The sequence below is a fragment of the Aulonocara stuartgranti genome (genome assembly GCF_965226115.1).
Source record: "Aulonocara stuartgranti genome assembly, chromosome: 11".
Lineage (NCBI taxonomy): Eukaryota > Metazoa > Chordata > Actinopteri > Cichliformes > Cichlidae > Aulonocara > Aulonocara stuartgranti.
In genome coordinates, this window is record NC_138947.1 from 21,996,401 (window position 1) to 22,018,219 (window position 21,819).

Sequence of the window (21,819 nt, forward strand, 5' to 3'; positions counted from 1 at the left end):
ATGTGGAAATTGCCTTGTTGATATAAAGTATAATTCTTTTCACGTCTTGTATCAAATTATTTTTGTATTTAGAATTGCTGGCAGCACGGTGGTTAGCACTGTTGCTGCACAGCAAGAAGGTCCTGAGTTAAATTCCACCATCAGGCCGGGGTCTTTCTGTGTGGAGTTTGCATGTTCTCCCCGTGTTTGTGTGGGTTCCCTCCGGGTACTCCGGCTTCCTCCCACCGTCCAAAGACATGCAGCTTGTGGGGATAGGTTAATTTGATAATCCAAATTGCCATTAGGTGTGAATGTGCGAGTGAATGTGAGTGCGAATGGTTGTCTGTCCCTGTGTGTTGGCCCTGCGACAGACTGGCGACCTGTCCAGGGTGTACCCCGCCTCTCGCCCTATGACAGCTGGGATAGGCTCCAGCGCCCCCCAAAAGGAGAAGCGAATGGATGGATTTAGAAATGCTTTATTGACCCGTGATACCATATCAGTGGCGTGAGACAGTGTCTTTCATTCAATACACTATATCTAGTCAAGTACAGAGGCTACTGGTAACTTAGTATAGCAGAAGCTTGTGCAATATCAAGAAGATACATTACTGTTTAAGTCTTAGCTGTGATCATACCTGCACAACTACAGAATTTGGTTCATGACCTTTTTAAATAAAAATTCTTGACTCTAACATTGCTATCAGTTTGCAGTCTCACTGTTAGCTTAAGTTTGCAACCAGTTGAATTGGGGAGATTCCACTCCACTTTTTCCCATTCATATATGCCAGAAGAGTCAAAACAGCAAAAATGAGCAAAACCCTTAAAATGTAAAACTGTCAGCAGGTGTCAGAGGAGTCCTGAAACCATACAGCATGAAGCTATAACATCTTCATTATAATTAGTAGATGAATCATCACAGTACAGAAAGTTGAAAAAGGATAAAAACTTTAATGGTGTAACAATGGGACTGTACTGGACAGTCTACAATAACATCCAGCATTGCCAGCAAGAGTTTACAACAGCATGTGATGTATTAACATTAAGAAGTAGAAGGACCAATTTATTACCAGCAAATGCTTCTTTAAAGAAGGTAATATAACCAGCTGCCAAAGTGAAATCTACAGCAAGAAAGCCAGACTGCATCCTGACTCAATCTAACCAACTTAATCAGAACAGCATAATCCGAACAAAAAAAGAGCACAAAACTGCGTTTAAACGTCAGTCATGAAAATACAGCTTATCTTTGGAGGTGTGAAAACTGCGCTAGAGATCGAAAGGGGATTAATTCTCTCGCTCTTTCATTGCCTCCTTGTTCTTTCTCACTTCTTCAAGCTTCTTGTCCTGTTAAAAAATAAGAAGAAACACAACATTATTATTTTTAATGTTACACAAGCTGATGTTGGTGCACCACTGAGAGCCTACCTTCTCCTTAAACTTCTCATTGAGGGCTGCCAACCTGGCAGTGCGGTTCTCTTTGTTCGCCTCCATCTTCTGATTCAGTTTCTCCTGGGCCTGCTTGCTAAAGTTGCAGCTTTCCTCAATGGCCTTCTGGATGACCTCCTTCTCGTGCTCTCGCTTCTCGGCGAGATGTTTCAGCACTTCAGCTTCGTGGCTCTGACAGACAGACAAAACAACTGTTGCACTTTATAGAATTCTAAACACACGGGCTACACTTTTTTCCTTGTGTCTGCTTATAAAGCCAGCTGTCAATCTAGATACCCTGCGTCTTTCTTCAGCAGCATCCAGTTTCCTCTTAATCTCATCCAGTGAGGTTTCCTTTTTCTTCAACGGGGACAACAGAAAATCCACCTTAGCGTCTGGGGTCGAGGGGCTTAGGATGACCTCAAACGCTTGACCCGATGCACGCTTATTCAGCTCTTTCACTTGGATATCTGTAAAACAGGAAATACTAGAGTTGCCAGGAAGAAAGATGGAGCTGCAGGGTAACACTGAACTTCAAATATCAGCTCCACACAGCAACACACTGTAAAATTTAAAAGCAAATAAAGTGTAAAAGCTGCTAGAACAGAGCAAACCATTGCACACAATTTATACCTACCTCCAGAACTCGCCATTTTATCAGAAGTGCTGCCTTTAATACCACTGTAAGAAGATATTTTAAAAAAAAAAACATTAATTAGTATCAACTGGGAGAGCATCAATGACACTTTGAAGGATGCAGAACTTTTCATGTACTTTCCCAATGTATAGAGCTGATGGTAGCAGCTCATGTTTTGGCATTTCACTGTCATGAATGTCTTTGGAAAAATACAAACACACACAGTGGATCATCATCAGTGTGGGCTCCCAGGTGTAAACTTAAAATCTGTCAACTATGCTGGTGTGAATTGATTTATTTCCTTTTTTAAAAAGTGGGTTTGCATGTGGATAAAATGAGTTTTCTCATTAACTCTAATTATAAAACAGGCACCAACTGCATATTCAGTTATAAACGTTATATAATACGTTAACTTACCAGTCACAACATGACTTTAATTTAATTGTCTAGCAAAACAAGTTCTGCACCTCTATGATGCCCCAGGTATTCTCAGCTCAACAGAGCACAGAACAAAACTGTGTGAATAAGCCATGCTATAAGACCCCCGCCTGCCCACAGGTGGAGACTGCTGCCTTTTTTTTTTCTTTTACAGGAACTTACATAAAGGCGGGGGCGGGCCAAGACCTCGTTGATTAGACGGTGCAGTGAAAACAAAGACACAAAACTGCACTTGAAAAGTTGTCTGGAAAAATAAAAAACGAAAGAAAACGAAACCCCCAGGTTTGCTAGCAAAATGTAACGACCGATAGACGTTGCATCATAACAATAACATCAACAACAACAAAAAATGTTAGTGCAAAATAATTAATTTACTCTGAAAGTATGGATACATGTTAGCAGAACATTTTCTCGACTATACTTGTCAAAACATTTGAAATTTAAAAATCTATATTTTTCATCTACTTTAATGCAATAAAAATCCATAATTTCTGCACAGCGGCCATAGCAATTAACTCCATTAATAACTACTTCAGTGCTGTGAATCTGAACCTCAAACTACTCAAAAAAATGTTCAAAACCCGCTTAAAAGTCTGCCAGCAGTGGTCTGAACGGCTGGTTAAACACATACATGAGACCATTGTTCTCACCGTCAAGTGCTTCGTCTTGAAAAGCAGACCTCCACCACCTTATTCTTCCCTCTATTCAAACTGCTAACATCTGCACCTTGGCGCACAAAACCCACCGACCCCATACGTCATCAGTGAGGTTTGCGTTCATTGGTCTGAGTCCGCCAATCATAGCGAGTATTTGCAAGCGCGCGCGCCAGGAAAAGGAAGAGGTGAAAAAAAAACAACAGACACAGAAAAGCTGGCTCTGTGGGTAACTTAAAGCTGTACAGCTGTCAGTTAAATGATTATATAAACGGAATATGTCAGGATAAATGTGCAGCAAAGTAAATAGGAGTCTAAATAAAGCTAACGGTAAGCTCAAAGGGTACAGCTAAATAAGTGGTGTGGGTTTTACGGTACAATAAAACAGTAATAAGTTTAAAAAAAGTGTTTCATTGGCATACTCATATTAAGGTTATTTTCTCTTTTTTAGGCTAAAAAAATCTCACTGATAGAAAATAGCGTTGTGACTGCAGATCTTTGTATCAAGCCTTTACCAAGTAAATACAGGGCCAGTAGTGCCCATACCAATACTGATACTTTTAACTTATAAATGCAGCTTATGTAAGGGAGACCAGCATGCTATGACAAGATATATTAAAGCCAATAAATCACTGTGGGTTTTTAAACACAACAAAAAAAACTCCTGTTAGCTTTTCTCATATTTTGAAACTGTTTTTTACCCCACAGCTGTAAAAGGCTGATTGGGGCTATTGCTGGGTTTTCGGATGGATGAGGTGGACACCCAAGTTTTTGAATGCAATAACTCGAGAACAAGGAAATGTAAGATTTTCAAACCGATAACATAGGTGTATCTACTAAAGATCTCAGAGGTCAGTGACCTCAAGGTCAGAGGTCATGTTATCTGAAAATCTTGTGAATGTGATAAATAAAGAAGGAAGTTACCTAGGATTTATATAATACGTGCATAATCTTAAAATCTCAGACGAGTTCAAAATCTCAAGGACAGAGGTCAACTTTTATAAAAGTCACCTAGGATTTTCAAATTTATACCATAGGTGCATCTGATAGGAGGCAGAGGGGTAGCACAGGTGGCTACCAGTTTTCCAATACTACCAGTGTTTTGGAACACTTAAAATGTAAATGTACCTGTTTCCAAAGCACTGGGTCAGCTTCTGGTGTTTAAATGTGCTATAGGCTATATATAAAATAGACATGACAGTTAATGCAAAAAGGTTCAGGCAATTTTCACAGTGCACGTGTTAGGTGTATTTTTCCACTTTCAAAAAAATATGATTTCAACATGATTCAGTGCACTCCAAACTTAACTTGGAGGCTAGAAACAAAGTATCAATATGATCATGCTGGTATTTATCTGATACCAATAACAGTGTTGGTATCGATACTATAAATATTTAAATTGATCCGCTCAACTCTAATAGAAAGTTGTTGAGGTGTCAACATATGTTGAGGCTCCATATTGGGTTAAATAATAGTTACTGCTTGCATAAAAGTCATTATTTATATTTTGGGTCAGTTAACCCTAAACTCTATCTATCCTGAGATAATGCATAAAGCCCTCTGTATGTTTGATTTTGTCACTTTGGCAAAAAATATATAAAAAAAACTGATTAGTTGCTCAGGGATGCAGAGCATGAAATCAAATATAGTAATTCATTTCTGGAAAAACAGGCTATGGGCCATTTGAGAGGACCTATTTTTTCTGTCACCGTTAATGGTAGCTGAAAATATATGGAGACTTTCATCATAGCTCAAAAGAATATTAAAGTTCAAGGGTCATTTAACTAGTAATGGACTCTTTATGAACTATAAGGTATCTGCTGTTTCCAGACAACCTCACAGTGCTTTGCTCTTTTTCTTTCTTCAACCTCTGTGTCTAATATAGTAGTGTTATAACACAGCAAATGTATTCATTCATTTACTGTACCACCTTCACATTCATTTGCATTTCATCTTACAAGGCACAACAGCGAAACTTTTATGAAAACTGACATGAATGTTTTTCTGCTCTTGTGTCTCTTACAGCTCCTCCTTTAAAGAAAAGACTTCTGAGTGAGTGATGAAGAAGAAGTGATGGACGAGAGGGAAGTTGCAATCTTGGCAGCTGCTTCCTATGGAAAATAAAATAGAGAGACAGACATAAGCTGCAAACAAAGTGAGACAGAACAAAGATGTCATTATAGAGGAGTAACAGGGGTAAGTTGCTATTCCCAGCAGCTGACAAAGGTTTTACACAGAGAAGTACCCAATCACCCACCTGCGTTTTTAAAGTTGAAAATGAAGCGACTGATTCCTAATCGGAAACAGTTCCCAGGTGGCGCATTAGGAGAATAAACATTCTGACATTTGATAGATTTGGTCTTAATGTCTGTTTTTATATTTTCTTGTGACGCTTTTAAAATAACTAAAATTACACCACCTAGTCAAGAGTAAATGGATAAATCCTTTTCTTCTTTGTTTATTAGCTCTCTCCAACTGTGATTCATCTTGTCAGAGGCTTGAAAGGTCCTAAAAAAAGACATTTTGCAGCTATAAACATTCATTTCAGTATAGATTTCAGAAACATATGTGTTAGCTACATATGCTTGGCAGGGATAGCTCAGTAGGTAGAGTGGTGGCCCCCTGTTTGGAAGGTTTGGGGTGCGACTGCAGAGAGGAATTTCCCCATGCGGATCAATAAAGTATACATTGTTATTATATTATTTTTTTCATCCTAAACTAGTTGATAGATTTTTCTCTACTTGTGCTATTTCATGCCTCTGTGTAAAATGTCTCCATCTATAAATGTGAAATGTCACTTGTAGCTTCAGACTTTACTTACATAATGAAATCTGTGTACACTGTGCAAGAACAAGTGGGGAACAGGAGCTTTCCTCTCCTCAGGAACTCTCTGCAGGAGGGGGAGATACAGGAGAGGTGGAGGAAGATCTCAGCCTGGGCGTCTATTGTCTTATGTAGTCTGGAAGATGAGTGGATGGTGGGGTGGGTGCAGTTTTCTCTGTGGTGGGGTTGGGTGGACTGTCCCGGGCTCTGTGGGGCCGGGAGGCGCTGCTGCACTGGGCCCCGGTCTGGATGGGCCTGGGCCCCCTTTCCCTGGCGGGTCGCGGAGTATGGGGGTGCCTACTGGGGTCAGCGGGGGAGCTGGCTCCAGGGAGGGGTCACTTGCCCCTCCCTTCCTTCCCTCCCCATCTCCAGCTGCCTCCCTCTTCCCGCTCCACCACAACCACCCACACATGCAGGGCCTTGGAGTAGGGGTATGTCACCATGGTGCAGAGGAGGCTACCCCCCCCCCCCCCCCCCCCCCCTCTGTCCCCTTCTGGCTGCCTCTGCCTCAATTTTATCCCACAACTTAGACATTCACATTACTCACACTCTCATTACACATACATATAGGATCTTGGGGGTGGGCACGATACACGGAGTCCAAATTACCATCAGGGTGTACACCTCACCCCTGGCGTCGTTGCCCACCTCTCAATTTTGAATACACGTAGACATTGAGGGCTAGCAGGAGGGACTATGCGCTTACCTGCTGCTCTCTGGCAGGTAGCTCCATGCCCTCCTGGGTTTTAAATGCACCTTAGAACACACATGCATCAACACTACAATGAGCGGGTGGAGGGAGGTTTGGAGTCTTCTTTCACCCCCGTTCTCTGCGGCCTGCTGGAGCGGGGGGGCTAGGAGGAGTTGGCCGTCCGACTGCGGTCTGGAGTGTGGGGCCTCCCTGCTGCTGCGGAGTCGGGGCGGTCTGCCTCTCCCCACCGCAGGGAAAAGGGTAACACCACCTGGGTCTGGGTGCAGTTCCCCCCTCCAGGGGTAAGGGTACCTAGACCCGGTTCGTAGAGTACGCTTGGGGAGTGTGATCGTGTGTACAGCGTCTCTTTATGTCTGTCTCCACGTTGGTTGAGTGTGGAGTAAGTGTATATGAGAGCATGAGGGTGGGAATGGATGTTTGTGTCTGTGTGTGCCTGTATGTCTGTGTCTATATGTCAGGTTGGGTATCAGACGCCACCTCTCTGGGGACATCTCAGGCCCTCCAAGGTATGGAGGCCTATCTCCACCCACCACCACTTCCCCTGCCAGTGGCGGACTCCCTCAGGTGTCGGTGCGTTGGTGGTTCTTTGTGTCTGGGGATGGGCGTCCGGGTACACACTGGCTCACTCCTTGGCGGCCGCTTATCGGGGCCTGGAGCCTGGGGCTCGCTCGGGCCACTTCGGAGGTGGGGTGCCCCCGGCCTCTAGGCCTGGGGCTCGGTCACTCAGGCACAGCTGGCTGCCGGCGGAGCTCACGGGCGCGTCACTGCAACCCCCCCTGGCTTCTGCTCCGCGGCTGCTGAGTGAACCCTCATCTGGGACTCTCCTCAGCTCTTTCTGGAACAGTGGCGCGGCTGCCCCTCTGTTGGTCTTCCTTGGTCTCTTGTGTTCTGGGGGCCTCTGGATGTCTGGAGTTTTGATCTCCTCCATACCTGCTTCATGCCCTGGAGGACGGGGCTGTGGCTCCCCACACTCCCTAGCAGATCGTTACATGGAGAAACCTTTGGAATGCAAGCATGCTGATCCACACAGGTATGCACACAGGTGTACACACGGGTATTCACAGACGACAGACGCGGACTACAGCTTTCTTGGCTGCTGCCTCAAAGCACATTGTGCGCTGTCTATCTTGCATGCTGCACAATATTGTTTATTATTTAGTAACTATTGATATCTACTGCTAGCTAGTTTATTGTGATGGTGCCGTTTTTTTTTTTTATTATGTTGCTCTTTGTTGTTTGCTTTCTCTTCTGTTTTTTTTCTCCATACAGGTGACCCAGGTGTTTTTTTGTTTTTTTTTGTTGTTGTTTGTTTTTTTTGTTTTTTTTTCTTTCTTCCCCCCCTTCTCACCGTCTCTTCTCCCCTTTGGTTTTCTTTCTCTCCCTCTCTTTCTTTCATTCTTTCTCCCTGTCCTATCCCCCAGTCATGTCTGTCCCGTTTGTAGCAACTGTAAATAAAATAAATTCATAATTATAATAAAGGTCAATCAAATGGACCAATATGGCAAGGCCATGATGATCCACTTGGTAAAATAAATCCGCTTGGCATCTTTCTTGGCCTTAAGACAACAATTCTGATGGCTAAAGATCCAAACGGGACACAAAAAAAAGAAAAAAAAAAAAGAACAAGTGGGGATTATGTCACAGGAGCTTCTTTAGCTGAGAGAAAGTAGCATAAACTGCTGGTTAATACTGCAACCTAGTGTTGGATATAGAAATTAACTTTTCAGTAGTGTTAGGAGCAGTGCCAGTTCAGTGTGGTGATGCTATGAAGTTTGCAAATGCGATGACTAGATAACAAATAATCATGCAGTAAGTGCAGTTTCACAGCTGAGGTCTCTGAAAGGTGATTTATTGGCTGTGTATTGTTACTATAAGTACATTTTTGACAAGTATGTTTTTAATGTTCGGTGAGTTGAGAAATGTTTGAAGTAGTTACTTGGGAAAAAAACCATCTTCTATTTCTCAGTAATCACACAGATTTCATTAAGTTTTTTCCACGTTACAGGTTATATTAAAAGGACTATTAATAACCCCATCCCTGTTGGCTCCCTACTGTGCTCATGAACTAGCAATACGACAACAGCAGGGACTTTAACGAGGCTTCTTCTGCCAGCACCTGACTGGCTCTCTTTTTGCATCTACTTTTAAACAGCAGATAATGATCTCTTGCTGAGGGAGAGGACAGATGGTAGGTTTCAGAGTCCGTGTATTTACTGTCTGGTTCTGCTCTGCAAAATGTTTCTTGGTTGACAGAACTCTTCAAAATGCTTCAGACTATATATAAACTCTTCTTCTCACACTAAGAATCTATGATTTGAGTTTTTTCATATAGAGAACATAGCGTAGTCTGTAGCTATGGGGTTGATTGATGACGTTTGAAGTATGCTTTTATTTTGAAAAACTCCAGTAACTTCCGAGTGTTAGACATAGCAGCTTTTAACGGGTTAGTGAAGGAACACGAAAGGCGTCGGAACATAAATACATACGTTTCATCACATTTATGTGAAAATGGGGGCTTGCTTGGCTTTGTGCTCTTTAGCCAGCTGTGTAAGTATCGCATATGAATGTCTGTTTTAGATATTTCCGGAAGGCTTTTGTTTATTCTCCCACTGTTAGGTTAAACTAAGGATAACATTAGTAATTGGTGTCAGGTTTAAGTGTTAGTTGTGACGTTAGGCATGTGATAGCTTCAACAAATGTGAGACCATTTATAAATAGCTGATCATTACTGTTACTTGGGAAATCTGCCAATACTCGACGTTAGATTTAGGGCAGTTAGCGTAGCAAGCTAGTCAGAAGTGAACAGGCCATTTTCATCGCGTTGTTAATAAAATGGAAAGTTAGTGACGTTTGATGTTTAAAGCTGACGAGTTACTGACACCAGATGTAAGGCATGTGATTTTGATTGCCTTCGTAGGAAACCAGCTCATTTTTAGACCGGCTTAACAAGTGCAGGGTGTGTTCAACCGTTTATATATGGGAACTAGGGTATCTGTAAAGGTGGAGTGTTTTTCGTTGATGAAATAAAATACATGGAGGAACCTTGCGCTCTAATGTTTTTTTTTTGTTTGTTTGTAATTAAGCATTTAAGTGAGAGGCGCGAATTTCATGTTACTTGTATCTAAACATCAACCCTTGGAACTGCCATGTTTAAAATTTACCCACACAGTAGTTCAGCTAACCTATTTATGAGTGCCATCACACCTAAGCAGGTGATATATTTTTGTGGCTGTCTTCAGCTTCAACTCTCACGCTCTTTATCGCTCTCTCCTCCTACCCCTCCATCCTCGGCAGGCCTCATGTCTGTGTGGCTCAGCACCATGTCTTTTGTGTGGTTGCTGTCCCTCTTCAAATAACTCCACCATCACCCGCTTGGTTTTCTCCTTCTTCTTGCTGATGGGAACCTTTGTGTCTGTTATCATGATCCTTCCTGGAATGGAAACGCAGCTTCGCAAGGTAAGACCTTTGTTCTTATTGTTATATTTATGTATATAATGATATGCAATAGTATTTAACATACAACTACTCATAATATACACCATATAGTCCATACACCATGTAAGTGGTCCGCATGTGCGCATTCGCTGTCAAAATAAAAGACGTGCACCAGATAAGAAGTTGCAACGCGCGTTTGCGTCCATATAAAAAAGCACTGTTTTTGTCCGCTAGAGTGGGATTTTCTGCACCACCTCTCTGTGCGTTCATCATTTGTTTGAAGCCAGCTCACCTCCTGCAACCACTTCTCCGAGAATACACGCTTCTTTTGTGGTTCGGACTCCTTCTGACATTTCTTTGGAGGTGGAGGAACACCAAAGTAATTGCTTAAAGGAGCTTCTTCGACATCTTTAAGAGTTCTAAACAAATGTCTGTCCTCCAGAAAATCTTATGTACGCAAACACGCGTTGCAACTTCTTATCTTGTGCACGTGTTTTATTTTGACAGCGAATGCGCACCTGCGGACCACTTATGTGCAGCCCTGGTTATTTAGCTCGTCATATTGCAGCCACAGAAATTCTTTTGTCCATGAAACCATAAAGCTGCACTTTCTTTTTGCCTTATAGTCTGATTTGTCATAACTTTTCCATTTTGTGGTCGCCTCTTCACCCAGACCTGTCTTATTTGGCTCAGCAGAACTAAAATATAGATCCTGCTGCTTTTACACACGGACTCACATAAGCTCAGCGATTCTCTGCGCGATCAACCTTTCACATGTTTAAGGTTGCTGCAGGAGATTTCACTTGTCATGTTTGCATAGTAAGCTGACCATGTCAGAGGAATTGGTGCGCAAATTATCATCACTCACCAATCAGTGCTGTCGCTCTCTATACACAGTTCGCGCAATTGCAAAGTGAAAGCAAAAAACAAGCGCAAATTCAAACGCGATTTCAATATGTCACATATTGACAGTGGCTCGCCGATGCCAATGACATAATTACCCAGCTACATTTCCGAAAGAATGCAAAAGCACTGACATATATTTTTCCTTCCTCTGATAGCCCAACGGGCAGGGAAGAGAGAGATTTTGGTAGCCCAACTGGAAAAATCGCTAGCCCCAGGACGTCGGGCTAGCGATTTTGCGAGCCCTGTCAACTGCTGTCACAGTGGTAGTGAAACTGAAAAATGATGCAAACAAGAAAGACAGCACATTTGCCTGCAAAGGAGAAGTTTCTGGTTTGCGTCACACTTTTCAAGTTACACCACAGTAGAAAAGTGTTTGCAGGCAAATCATTGTATCCATGCAGACTATGGGCGACCGTGACAATCTGGTAGCAAACAACATAGTCACAAGAAAGTTTTTGCAGCACCCTCTTGATGACTGACTTCACCTGGCAACACCCAGAAACTTCCAACAGCCACTCAGTAACCTGCTGGGAAATGCGCTTTTTTTTTTCCTAGAGACTGGAGGTTGCCAGGTGGGTCACCAACCAGTCTCTGGGTTTATGTGACCAAAGCCTTACTCAAGTATGTAAAATAATGCAGATCTAATGTTGGATCCTTATCTTGTAGCTACTTTATCTCTAAATAATTTATTGTAAAGTTCTCATATCTCCATTTAAGTAATGTTACCTGAGAAGTCATATCCTGATTGTAGTGCACAAAATTAGCTGCAACAACAGCTTTTACAGTGTTGTTACAAACTAGAAAAATAGAAAAGGTCATTGTATATTGGTTTGTTTTTTTTGTTGTTTTTTTTGCCTGTCCCGTTTGGCTCTTTTGCATCAGAATTATTGTCTAAAGGCAAAGAAAGATGCCCAACGGATTTACTTTACCAAATTGATCATCCCAGCCTTGCCGTAATGGTCCATTTGATTCACCTTTTATTGTTTATTTTATTTTCACTTGCTGAATATGGGACAGACTTGACTGGGGGAAAGAAGGGGAGAAAGAAAGAGTGAAAGAGAAACAGCTGAGAAGAGGGACGGGGGAGAAGGGCAAAAGACAAAAACCAACAGAATGAGCAGAAAAAAAAAAAGAAAAAAAATGCATCTATCAATCACCTGGATCACCTGTTGAGAAAGAAAAAAGAAAACAAGCAGAAGAGAACAAGAGTAATAGAATAAACAACATCACAATGATATATGGGAATATGACAGTAAATACTAAATATTAAACATTATTGTGCAGCACATAAGATCAACAGAACACAGTGTGCTTTGAGGTAGGAGCCAAAAAGGGTGTAGTTTGTGGGTGTGATCACCCGTGTGTACACCTGTGAGCATGGACGCGCTTGTTTTTTTAAAAGGTTTCTTCATGTAATGATCTGCTAGAGGGTGTGGGGGGGCCACAGCCCCGTCCTCCAGGGTATGAAGCAGGTATGGAGGAGATCAAAACTCCAGACATCCAGAGGCCCCCAGAACACAAGAGACCAAGGAAGACCAACAGAGGGGCAGCCGCGCCACTGTCCCGGAAAGAGCTGAGGAGAGTCCCAGATGAGGGCTCACTCAGCAGCCGCGGAGCAGAAGCCAGGGGGGGTTGCAGTGACGCGCCCGTGAGCTCCGCCGGCAGCCAGCCGCGCCTGAGTGACCGAGCCCCAGGCCGAGAGGCCGGGGGCACCCCACCTCCGAAGTGGCCCGAGCGAGCCCCAGGCTCCAGGCCCCGATAAGCGGCCGCCAAGGAGTGAGCCGGTGTGTACCTGGACGCCCATCCCCAGACACAAAGAACCACCAACGCACCGATGTCTGAGGGAGTCCGCCACTGGCAGGGGAAGTGGTGGGGGGGGAGATAGGCCTCCAAACCTTGGAGGGCCTGAGATGTCCCCAGAGAGGTGGCGCCTGACACCCAACCTGACATATAGACACAGACATACAGGCACACACAGACACAAACATCCATTCCCACCCTCATGCTCTCATATGCACTTACTCCACACTCAACCAACGTGGAGACAGACATGAAGAGACGCTGTACACACGATCACACTCCCCAAGCGTACTCTACGAACCGGGTCTAGGTACCCTTACCCCTGGAGGGGGGAAGTGCACCCAGACCCAGGTGGTGTTACCCTTTTCCCTGCGGTGGGGGGAGGCAGACCGCCCCGACTCCGCAGCAGCAGGGAGGCCCCACACTCCAGACCGCAGTCGGACGGCCAACTCCTCCTCCTAGCCCCCCCGCTCCAGCAGGCCGCAGAGAACGGGGGTGAAAGAAGACTCCAAACCTCCCTCCACCCGCTCATTGTAGTGTTGATGCATGTGTGTTCTAAGGTGCATTTAAAACCCAGGAGGGCATGGAGCTACCTGCCAGAGAGCAGCAGGTAAGCGCACCATGACCACCATGGTCACCCCCCATCTTGAGGAGTTTGCCCCCTCACCTATACTAATGTGCCACAAACAGGACTTTAATATCACCAGCCATTCCCATGTTATTACGGTGTATCCATATAAATGGCCCACCCTGTACCGTAACATTGTGTTTTTTGTAACAATTAAGCTGGAAACAGTGATACGTCTAAGTCACGACTTGTATTGCAGTGCCTCTAAAAACCAGTAGTAATTGAATTGCTATTTGATACATGGTTTACTTTTTTAGTTAAGTTTAACTGCAAGCTTGTTTGATTTGACTTTCATCTGTTCCACAGATCCCAGGATTTTGCAAGGGCGGAACTTCAATACCTGGTATTGAAAACCAGGTTGACTGTAATGTCATCGTGGGGTACAAGTCTGTGTATCGAATGTGCTTTGCCATGACCTGCTTCTTCTTTCTGTTCTGTGTCATCATGATTCGTGTCCGTAGCAGTAAAGACCCACGTGCAGCTATTCAAAATGGGTGAGAACCTTTTTTTTAAATTGCAGAAGAATGGGTTCAGGGAGGGAGGTATGTGTACTGTACTACTTCTGTATTTCTTCTGTACTAATTGTAAGTTTGTAAATCTTCAGGTTCTGGTTCTTTAAGTTTCTGATCCTGGTCGGGATTACAGTGGGAGCCTTTTTCATCCCTGATGGGACATTTCACGATGGTATGAATATCTGTTTGCTGAATTACAAGAAACAGCAACTGTACTATATCCTTTTCTTGAGAAATGATAATGAGAATATACACATACCTGTTCAGCAGATTGAGGATGCTGTATCTTTTCCTTTTCATTTCACAGTGTGGTTTTACTTCGGATTGGTGGGATCCTTTATCTTCATTATAATCCAACTCATACTCCTCATTGACTTTGCCCACTCCTGGAACAAAGCCTGGGTAGAAAATGCTGAAAATGGGAACAAATGCTGGTTTGCAGGTAACGTATTCAAGAGTTTCGTGATAGACTCCATATTTGATACTGTAATGACTTTTTAAAATAATGATAGCGCACAAAATCTGATTTAGCATTGAGTTATATTGGTATGTGACATTTCTGGCATTGACACAGGATGAAGCAGAGCTTCTCTGCTGCCCGAGTCAATTTCATCATTTTTCTTAAAATAATAATCCTGTTATACCATCATTAATGTTATTGTGTATTCATTTCAATTCCAGGGCTGCTGTCTTTCACTGTCCTCCACTATGCACTGGCTATCGCTGCTGTGGTGCTTTTCTACATTTACTATACAATGCCAGATAACTGCACAGAGCACAAAGTCTTCATCAGCCTCAACCTTATCTTCTGCGTCATCGTCTCCATTGTTTCCGTCTTACCAAAGATACAGGTACAAACATGGAAACTGTATTTCTTCATGTTGGATACCGCACAGGAGCGATTGCAAGAGGTTAAAGGTATTTACTGGATTTGTAAAATGTGAACCACTAGGGAACGGTGTCTACCAGAGCTAGGCAAATGTTTTGTGTTGTAGCCCAACTCTCTTACCAGAAACAGAAAAACTGAATGTTGTCTAAGTTTGGGGCAGTGCAACAACTTCCTGGTCAGCTGGCTTTCTGAGTGTAGTTTGCATGTTCTGCAGTAACAGTAATCACAGTACAAAAACGTGTTTGTTAGGTTAACTGGTGTGTCCAAATTAGTCTTAGGTGTGGATGTGACAGTAAATGGTGGTCTGCGTTATCCCTGTGTGACACACATGTGACCTGCTCAGAAGTACCTCGTCTGTTACTCTTACAGTTGGAATAGAATACAGCCTCCTTATATGGAGGAGGTTGGTAAATGCAAACAATACCCTGGTTAATGATTTGGTACATAGCTGTTATTCACATACAGCAAACACATTGTTATTATTAGCTTAAGCAGAGTGAGGTTTTTATTTTTATAGTCAAAAAGTGTAACTTTTAATGTAAACAGCTTAGAAAATCTGAGAAGCTCTAAGAAAATTGTAATAACTTGTTCAGCCAACCTAATACCTAATTAATTACAGTAGGCTATATCCTCGTTTGCTGTGTGTGAACTCGTGTAAGCATTATTCAGTGCTCTCTAACTGATCTCCTTTTCTCTCACCTCCTGGGTTGGTAGCGACATGGCAGCTGTACCTTTGCAGCTACTTCATTTGTTTCATACACTTTAGCTTCATAGCTAACAGACAGCAGTACATTCATCGGCTGCAGCAGAAAGCCTGCCACCCTCCCTGTCGCAGTCAGCGGACTGAACTTGTTTTCTGGCAGATACCAGTGCTTGAAAGAAACCCGGATGTTTGCGTTTTGCTGCTGTTTGTATTTTTTTTTCTCTGGTTTCTTTCCAGGAATTAGTGCTGGTAGTAATAAGGGCTGCTTTCCAGGTCCTTCAGGCAATGTTTGCTGCCCTGATAACTAAAACCTTTCATATCTGCCTTGCCATCAGCATTTCCTCTTCCTCTCACATTGGACTTAGGGCAGACTGGTTGCTACACTATCTTGTGATACAAATTGGTGTATCACAAAAGTACACTACACCTATTTTTAAGTTCACTTAATGTCTCTTTTTTTATTTCTTATTTTCTTTTCCCCCATGTTTTGTATAGAAACTCATGGCAGTTGTTTCTTTGCATTCTGTTAATGGCTTTAGTTAACTTTTGATGGTTTAAGTACTTTTTAGTTTTAAGTACCTTTAAATCCTTTTAAGTACTTTTTACCACTTAGTTGTAAAAGGTTGATGGGGTATTGTCAACCTATGGGCGGGCGAATGGCGTGCACCCAAAAGATTGTAAATGTGATAACTCAAAAAACATGCAACGTAGGACTTTATTGGTAGATCAAACTATGATATTTATTTCAGTCTCAGATGAGTTAAAGTCTCTGTGGCCTAAACCTCAAGGTCAGAGGTCAGGTTTTCTGAGTGTTTTGTCAATATTCTTCCCCAAGTCTTTATGAATGAGTATTTTTTCATAGGCTCTGTTGAGTTTGTGATGCAAACAAGCAGCACATTCAAACACTGTTAAATAAACCTTCCTTTCAAAGCAGCTGAACATTTTATTTTATTATTATTTTGTTAAATATTTTTACTTTTTCTATTTACAGGCAACTCAACCGTACTCTGGTCTGCTTCAGGCTTCTATTATTTCCCTCTACACCATGTATGTCACCTGGTCTGCGATGACCAACAATCCCAGTGAGTCTTCTGACTTCTTAATCCTAAATCTACCTTCGGTTTTACCTGCATGCTTTTTTTTTTTCCTGTTTCCTGACTGTTGTCATTTATTATATGTACTTGCTGTTTATTTGTCGCAGCATTTTTATTTGAAAGGTGAGTTTTTCCCTGGGACTCTAAATAAACAAAGAGCTGCTTTTTGCTAATAGTTAGCACACCCTCTGTGTCTCATTTTCATGTGAGTTGCATGTCCCCTGTGAGTAGTCACAATGGGCAGTGTTGTGCTGACTAGTTACATTCATGTTAAGATGTAGTCATCTTAGTCCCACTGACGTGACGCTGAAGATGTAATGACTCGTCATCTCAAAGCTGTGGACGACCAATTTAGTGAATACAATAACTGGAGAACGAGGTGACGTCAGATTTTCAAATGAATACGATAGGTGTATTTGCTAAAAATCTCAGACGAGTTTGAATGTGAGTGACTTCAACCTCAAGGTCAGAGGTCAGGTTTTTTTTCCCTATTGTTCTGCTCACACTTTATCAGTACTGGCAAATGGCTGCCCATCCCTGAGCCTGGTTCTGCTGGAGGTGTCTTCCTGTTAAAAGGGAGTTTTTCATTCCTACTGTTGCCAAGTGCTTGCTTATAGGAGTTTGTGTGATTGTTGAGGTTTTCTCTGTAATATTGTCGAGTCTTTAACTTACAATATTAAAGTGCCTGACTCTTGTGATTTGCTACTATATAAATAAAATTGAAGTTGAGTTGTGAAGCAACTTTCACACCAGTGAAGCACTAGTGTGAAAGACACTGTTGAGATGAAAAACATTGAATAAATAATTAAACGTTTAAATGTTAGAAGTTTAACAGTAAAGGGAAAAAGGTGTATTCATGGATTTTTGATACTTTAAAGTTGCATCTTCAGTGCTGTTAGTTACAGAAGAGGAAAAAAAACATTAAAAAATGTGTATTGCCATTATAGTCAAGATGGAAGTCAGAGACTTTAATTCATTAATATGTCATTTTGCAGACCTTCTCACTGTATAATAATGTGCTTTTCAAATCATTTTATAATTGGTGTGTACAATTTCTTTGTGGTCTTCTGTGCACAGATCGTAAGTGTAACCCCAGCCTGTTGAGTCTAGTGTCAAACGTCAACACCACTCAACCGTCTGGTGGCAGCCCTACAGGACAGGTGCAGTGGTGGGATGCTCAGGGCATTGTGGGATTGATCATCTTCCTCTTTTGTACTCTCTATGCCAGGTAAGATTAGCAGTGCCGGAAAATAATATATGTTCTGTTTTATTTGCTTTTGTTAAACTTCCTCATTCTGTCTCTCCCTCAGTATCCGTTCATCCAGCAACACCCAGGTAAACAAGCTGATGCAGACAGAGGAGGGCGGAGGGTCAGGTGGAGAGGGTGTGGTTGGAGAGGATGGTATCCGCAGGGCTGTTGACAATGAAGAGGAGAGTGTCACTTACAACTACTCCTTTTTCCATTTCCACCTCTGTCTGGCCTCTCTGTACATCATGATGACTCTTACCAACTGGTACAAGTAAGTACTCACAGCAGACTGACAGACATGAAGCAACAGGTACGATATGAGACTTTTGACCCTGACGGTGAATTTAAAATCCATAATTTTCACCTTTATCAGTTACTTACATACAGCTACTTGTGATCGCGGCACAGTAGCAGTGGAGCTCCTTGGTAAAACATTTAAAGATAAAAAACAAAACAAAGGATAAAACATGTTTCAATGTTTATGTGGCGGTTTAAAGTTCTGACACCCTCCAATCGAACCACCAGAGGGCAGACTAGTTCACCTGAAAGTTCTTCATTCTTTCAGCACAGATTGAATGGCAGCCTCTTGAATCATCTCGGTTTAGATGAACCTCACCCACCACCAGAGTATCTTTGTTTTTTCTTTCTTTTGTGACCAATTCATGTATGTAGAGGAAGTGTGGATGAATTTCCAAACATGTGGTAGGTTGAGTTGGTGTAAACTAAATTGCTGCTTTTCACTCTGTGTCCTCCAACAGACCAGAAACCAACACCCAGGTCATGCAGAGCACTATGCCAGCTGTTTGGGTGAAGATGAGTTCCAGCTGGCTGGGCCTCGGGCTTTACCTTTGGACCCTCATTGCCCCTCTTATTTTCCCTGACAGGGATTTCAGCTGAGCGTGCATCATCTTTCACTTATATTTGATTATTTGTTTTCTGTTTTTTGGCGGCTGGTGAAGTCAAGTTGCTAAGAAGGAAACAGAAAGAATGTTATTAAGAATTTTTATTTCTTGATGTTTCTGTTTTGTTTTTGTTTTTACATTTGTATGTGTTGTTATTGTGTTTGTGTTGGTTTACACCTCTTGGTTGGCTTATTTGGTGTAATAATTAAAACAGATATTGTTTAAGAAGATTTTAAATGTTTGGTAAGTTTAGAGTCTTTACTTACCCATGGGAATTTTTCATTTTCCAGTGACTCACATTAATAGGCTTGCCGCCCTACCTTCTGTAGTGTGAGCATATAAGCACCAGTACCTCCGTTCTAAGTTTTAAATTCCATAACAACGACTCAGCAACAAGGCACTTTCTCAATACCTCAGACATTTCAGTTAGATTCCCTTTTAAAGGTCTTTCAGATCAGAGCTCTCTGATTGGCTCAATCTGGAATACCCCTGATTAGCTGTACTCCTTTACTGCAGGGGGCACCGAGGAGAGCCCTGATCGGGAGCCTCAGAATGAGGTGACTGTGAAAACTAGATAAGACTAATATGGCACGCCCTTCAGATCATAACAGGGCTTCCCCGCGGCTACTAGGCTGCAAGCAAATACATGTGATTGCACCTTGAGCAAGAGTGTCCTAATAGACAGCCAGTCTAATCTCAGCTCTTCCTCGTCTGCTCCAAGCTAAGATGATTTTTCTCCGGTGCTAAGCTTTTCCATGCCTCTGACAGCCACAGACAACAGTGTTTATGTCATGTATAGCAAACTGTTTGCAGCAAGGATTCTTGTATTGATCCGTAGCAGTCAGCGTCATGCAGTGTGCAGTGGTATGGTTCAGGAGGTGAAGCATAAATCCCACCCTACCTGCATTTACAAATGCCATTATAGTAAGGAGGTTGCACCGTGAATTATTAGGCTAAAAACTGGATTTTTAAATGTCTCAATGTACAAAACAATAATAATGCATTTTCAAATTGCTGTTATTGATTTTTATCGCTGGTATTGACTTTCGTAGTGATTCGATGGCTGTAATGGTGATACAGTACTTTTACATATGCATTATATAGTTGTTACCTCAATTTCAGTCTGACTGGAATGAGTTGAAATAAGGTGAGTATATTTTGTAATTGTGGAAAAAGTTTTTGGTACAATCCTGATTTGCAGTTGTCATTTTCAGACATTTCGCTGGACACACACATGAATCGGATGTTGTGTTTCTTTGGCTGCATATGAGTGTAGTGAATGCAGTTTTTCAAAAGTTTTCTGATTGATTTAACTGTTTTTTAACGTTTATATATTTTGTCACATTAAGGGGAATATTACAGATAAATTTCATGTTGGATCATGATTTAAAATTTCATAACACTATTAAGTGCCTTTCTGTAGTTCCACTTTTCAAAAAGTATCCTAATAGATCACTAATGCTGATGTGCTTACTACACCTTGCCTTACATCGTGGCGATCTGGTCATTGCATGCCATAAAGCACTGGTCTGTAACATAAACTGTAAACGTAATTTATGTATAGACTCAGTTTTTAATAAAGATGAAACGCTTCTCCACTCATTGTTTTAAATGAGTCTCAATACAAACTTTGGATTAAATAAATAAATCACAACTACAAACGTGGAGTTTTACACCAAAACCTGTTTGTGGGCAGAGCTGTGCTTGTTTCTTTGGTGGCTTTGCCATTGTAGGGCTATTCAGGTTTCGTGTTATAGATTGGACATGAATCCTTCATGCTTATGGGTGCTAATGGTGGACGCAGGCTGATTGCACTCTTTTCCTAACATGTAGATTAAAGTGATGAGGCACCAGAGTCTGGGACTGAGAAGGAGCTCACAGGCGCTAATGTGCTGATTTTTATCTGTCCATCAGTTGTGTGATTGGGGGACACTCATCAGCTGCTAATGCTTTGCTGATTGTACTTGTAGTTATCTTGTTGTCACACGAGTACAACGCTAAACTGAAAGTGAACCATTTCCAGTCTATAAAAGGGTTCAGCTCTCACCATGTTTTACACATTTGTTCTTAACTCGAAATCAAAGCAGCAAAATGTGTGCAATCGCTCCTCTCTGCTGGTACAGAGACAGCACAGTGTGTGCCAATTGCCGCTGTGTTATTTCCTCCTTGCCTGGCTGGTAGACAGGACATGTTGGTTTTGGCTGCTGCACTCACTCAATCCAGTCGGCTCTGAATGTGGAAATATTCAGGACATACTTCCTCCTGTGGACCTCCACCCTCCTGCAGCAACACCCCTCCATCAGCCTATCCATTTCAATCCTGAGTTGATGGATTGTGCCTGTTTGACAGACTGAAATCTGATTTATTTCACTTTAAGCTGAGGAAACAAAGACTTCCTAAACACTGTGGGGAAGATGACAACACTTCACTAAATCCTTAAAGAAAACAGCTCTGAAAATATTATGGTGTGCAAAGTGCATTCTTCCATTTCTGTAAACATGTACGTTACTTGTTGGAGTCCAATTATGACTATTCAACAGATTTAAATTTGGACAAGCCGGGAAAACACAACTGCCACAGGAGAGGACAGCAGTTGTGTGGCTGCAACATCTGCGTAAAGGACTTTACTGAAAAACTGAACAATTTTTAACTGCAGCTGCAGGCGTGATATCCAATGCTCTGTTTCTGCATTTGGCTTGTTGTGATGTGGTGATGCTGGAACACTGCGCATTGCATGCATGTTTGCCAGCCTTTCCTTTTGGCTTTTTGCAGTTTTTGTCTGCATACTTGTGCCTGACATGTGACTTCACTTCATGGAGAAACAGAGTGCATGTCAAGTCTTGTGTAATCACTGTCAAACGCACAGGCATTTGTAGTAAACTACCAAAACTGAAAGAAGCCATGTCTGTCCTCTGACAGGAGCAGGCTTGCAGCACATCCTCCAAATCTCTGACGCTTTGACCCCACAAAACTGTTTTATCTCCTATTTCTTCATTTCTCCCTCACTGACTGGAGCGTTTACATTATAAAACAATCA

General features: G+C 42.2%; 2 protein-coding genes and 1 long non-coding RNA gene across 3 annotated transcripts; 2 read left to right on the forward strand and 1 right to left on the reverse strand.

Annotated features, from left to right (window-relative positions):
* Positions 1-907: 907 nt before the first annotated feature.
* On the reverse strand, positions 908-3,242 carry stmn1b (stathmin 1b). The gene is made up of 5 exons (XM_082550790.1): positions 3,127-3,242; positions 2,039-2,082; positions 1,699-1,871; positions 1,402-1,593; positions 908-1,320 (listed from the first exon to the last, which is right to left on the reverse strand). The coding sequence occupies exons 2-5, from the start codon at positions 2,052-2,054 to the stop codon at positions 1,261-1,263; spliced, it is 441 nt and encodes a 146-aa protein (XP_082406916.1). The 5' UTR covers positions 2,055-2,082; positions 3,127-3,242; the 3' UTR covers positions 908-1,260.
* A 69-nt stretch (positions 3,243-3,311) lies between these two features.
* LOC309716878 lies at positions 3,312-7,716 on the forward strand. The gene is made up of 3 exons (XR_014279529.1): positions 3,312-3,459; positions 5,155-5,325; positions 6,013-7,716. It is a non-coding gene; the product is annotated as an uncharacterized lncRNA (long non-coding RNA).
* Positions 7,717-8,447: 731 nt separating this feature from the next.
* Positions 8,448-20,380, forward strand: serinc2l (serine incorporator 2, like). Its single transcript, XM_082551175.1, has 10 exons — positions 8,448-9,211; positions 9,959-10,120; positions 13,740-13,927; positions 14,038-14,117; positions 14,253-14,387; positions 14,627-14,796; positions 16,529-16,619; positions 17,709-17,859; positions 17,942-18,151; positions 18,639-20,380. Exons 1-10 carry the CDS (start codon positions 9,173-9,175, stop codon positions 18,775-18,777), a joined length of 1,365 nt encoding a protein of 454 aa, XP_082407301.1. The 5' UTR covers positions 8,448-9,172; the 3' UTR covers positions 18,778-20,380.
* The last annotated feature ends 1,439 nt before the right edge of the window (positions 20,381-21,819 follow it).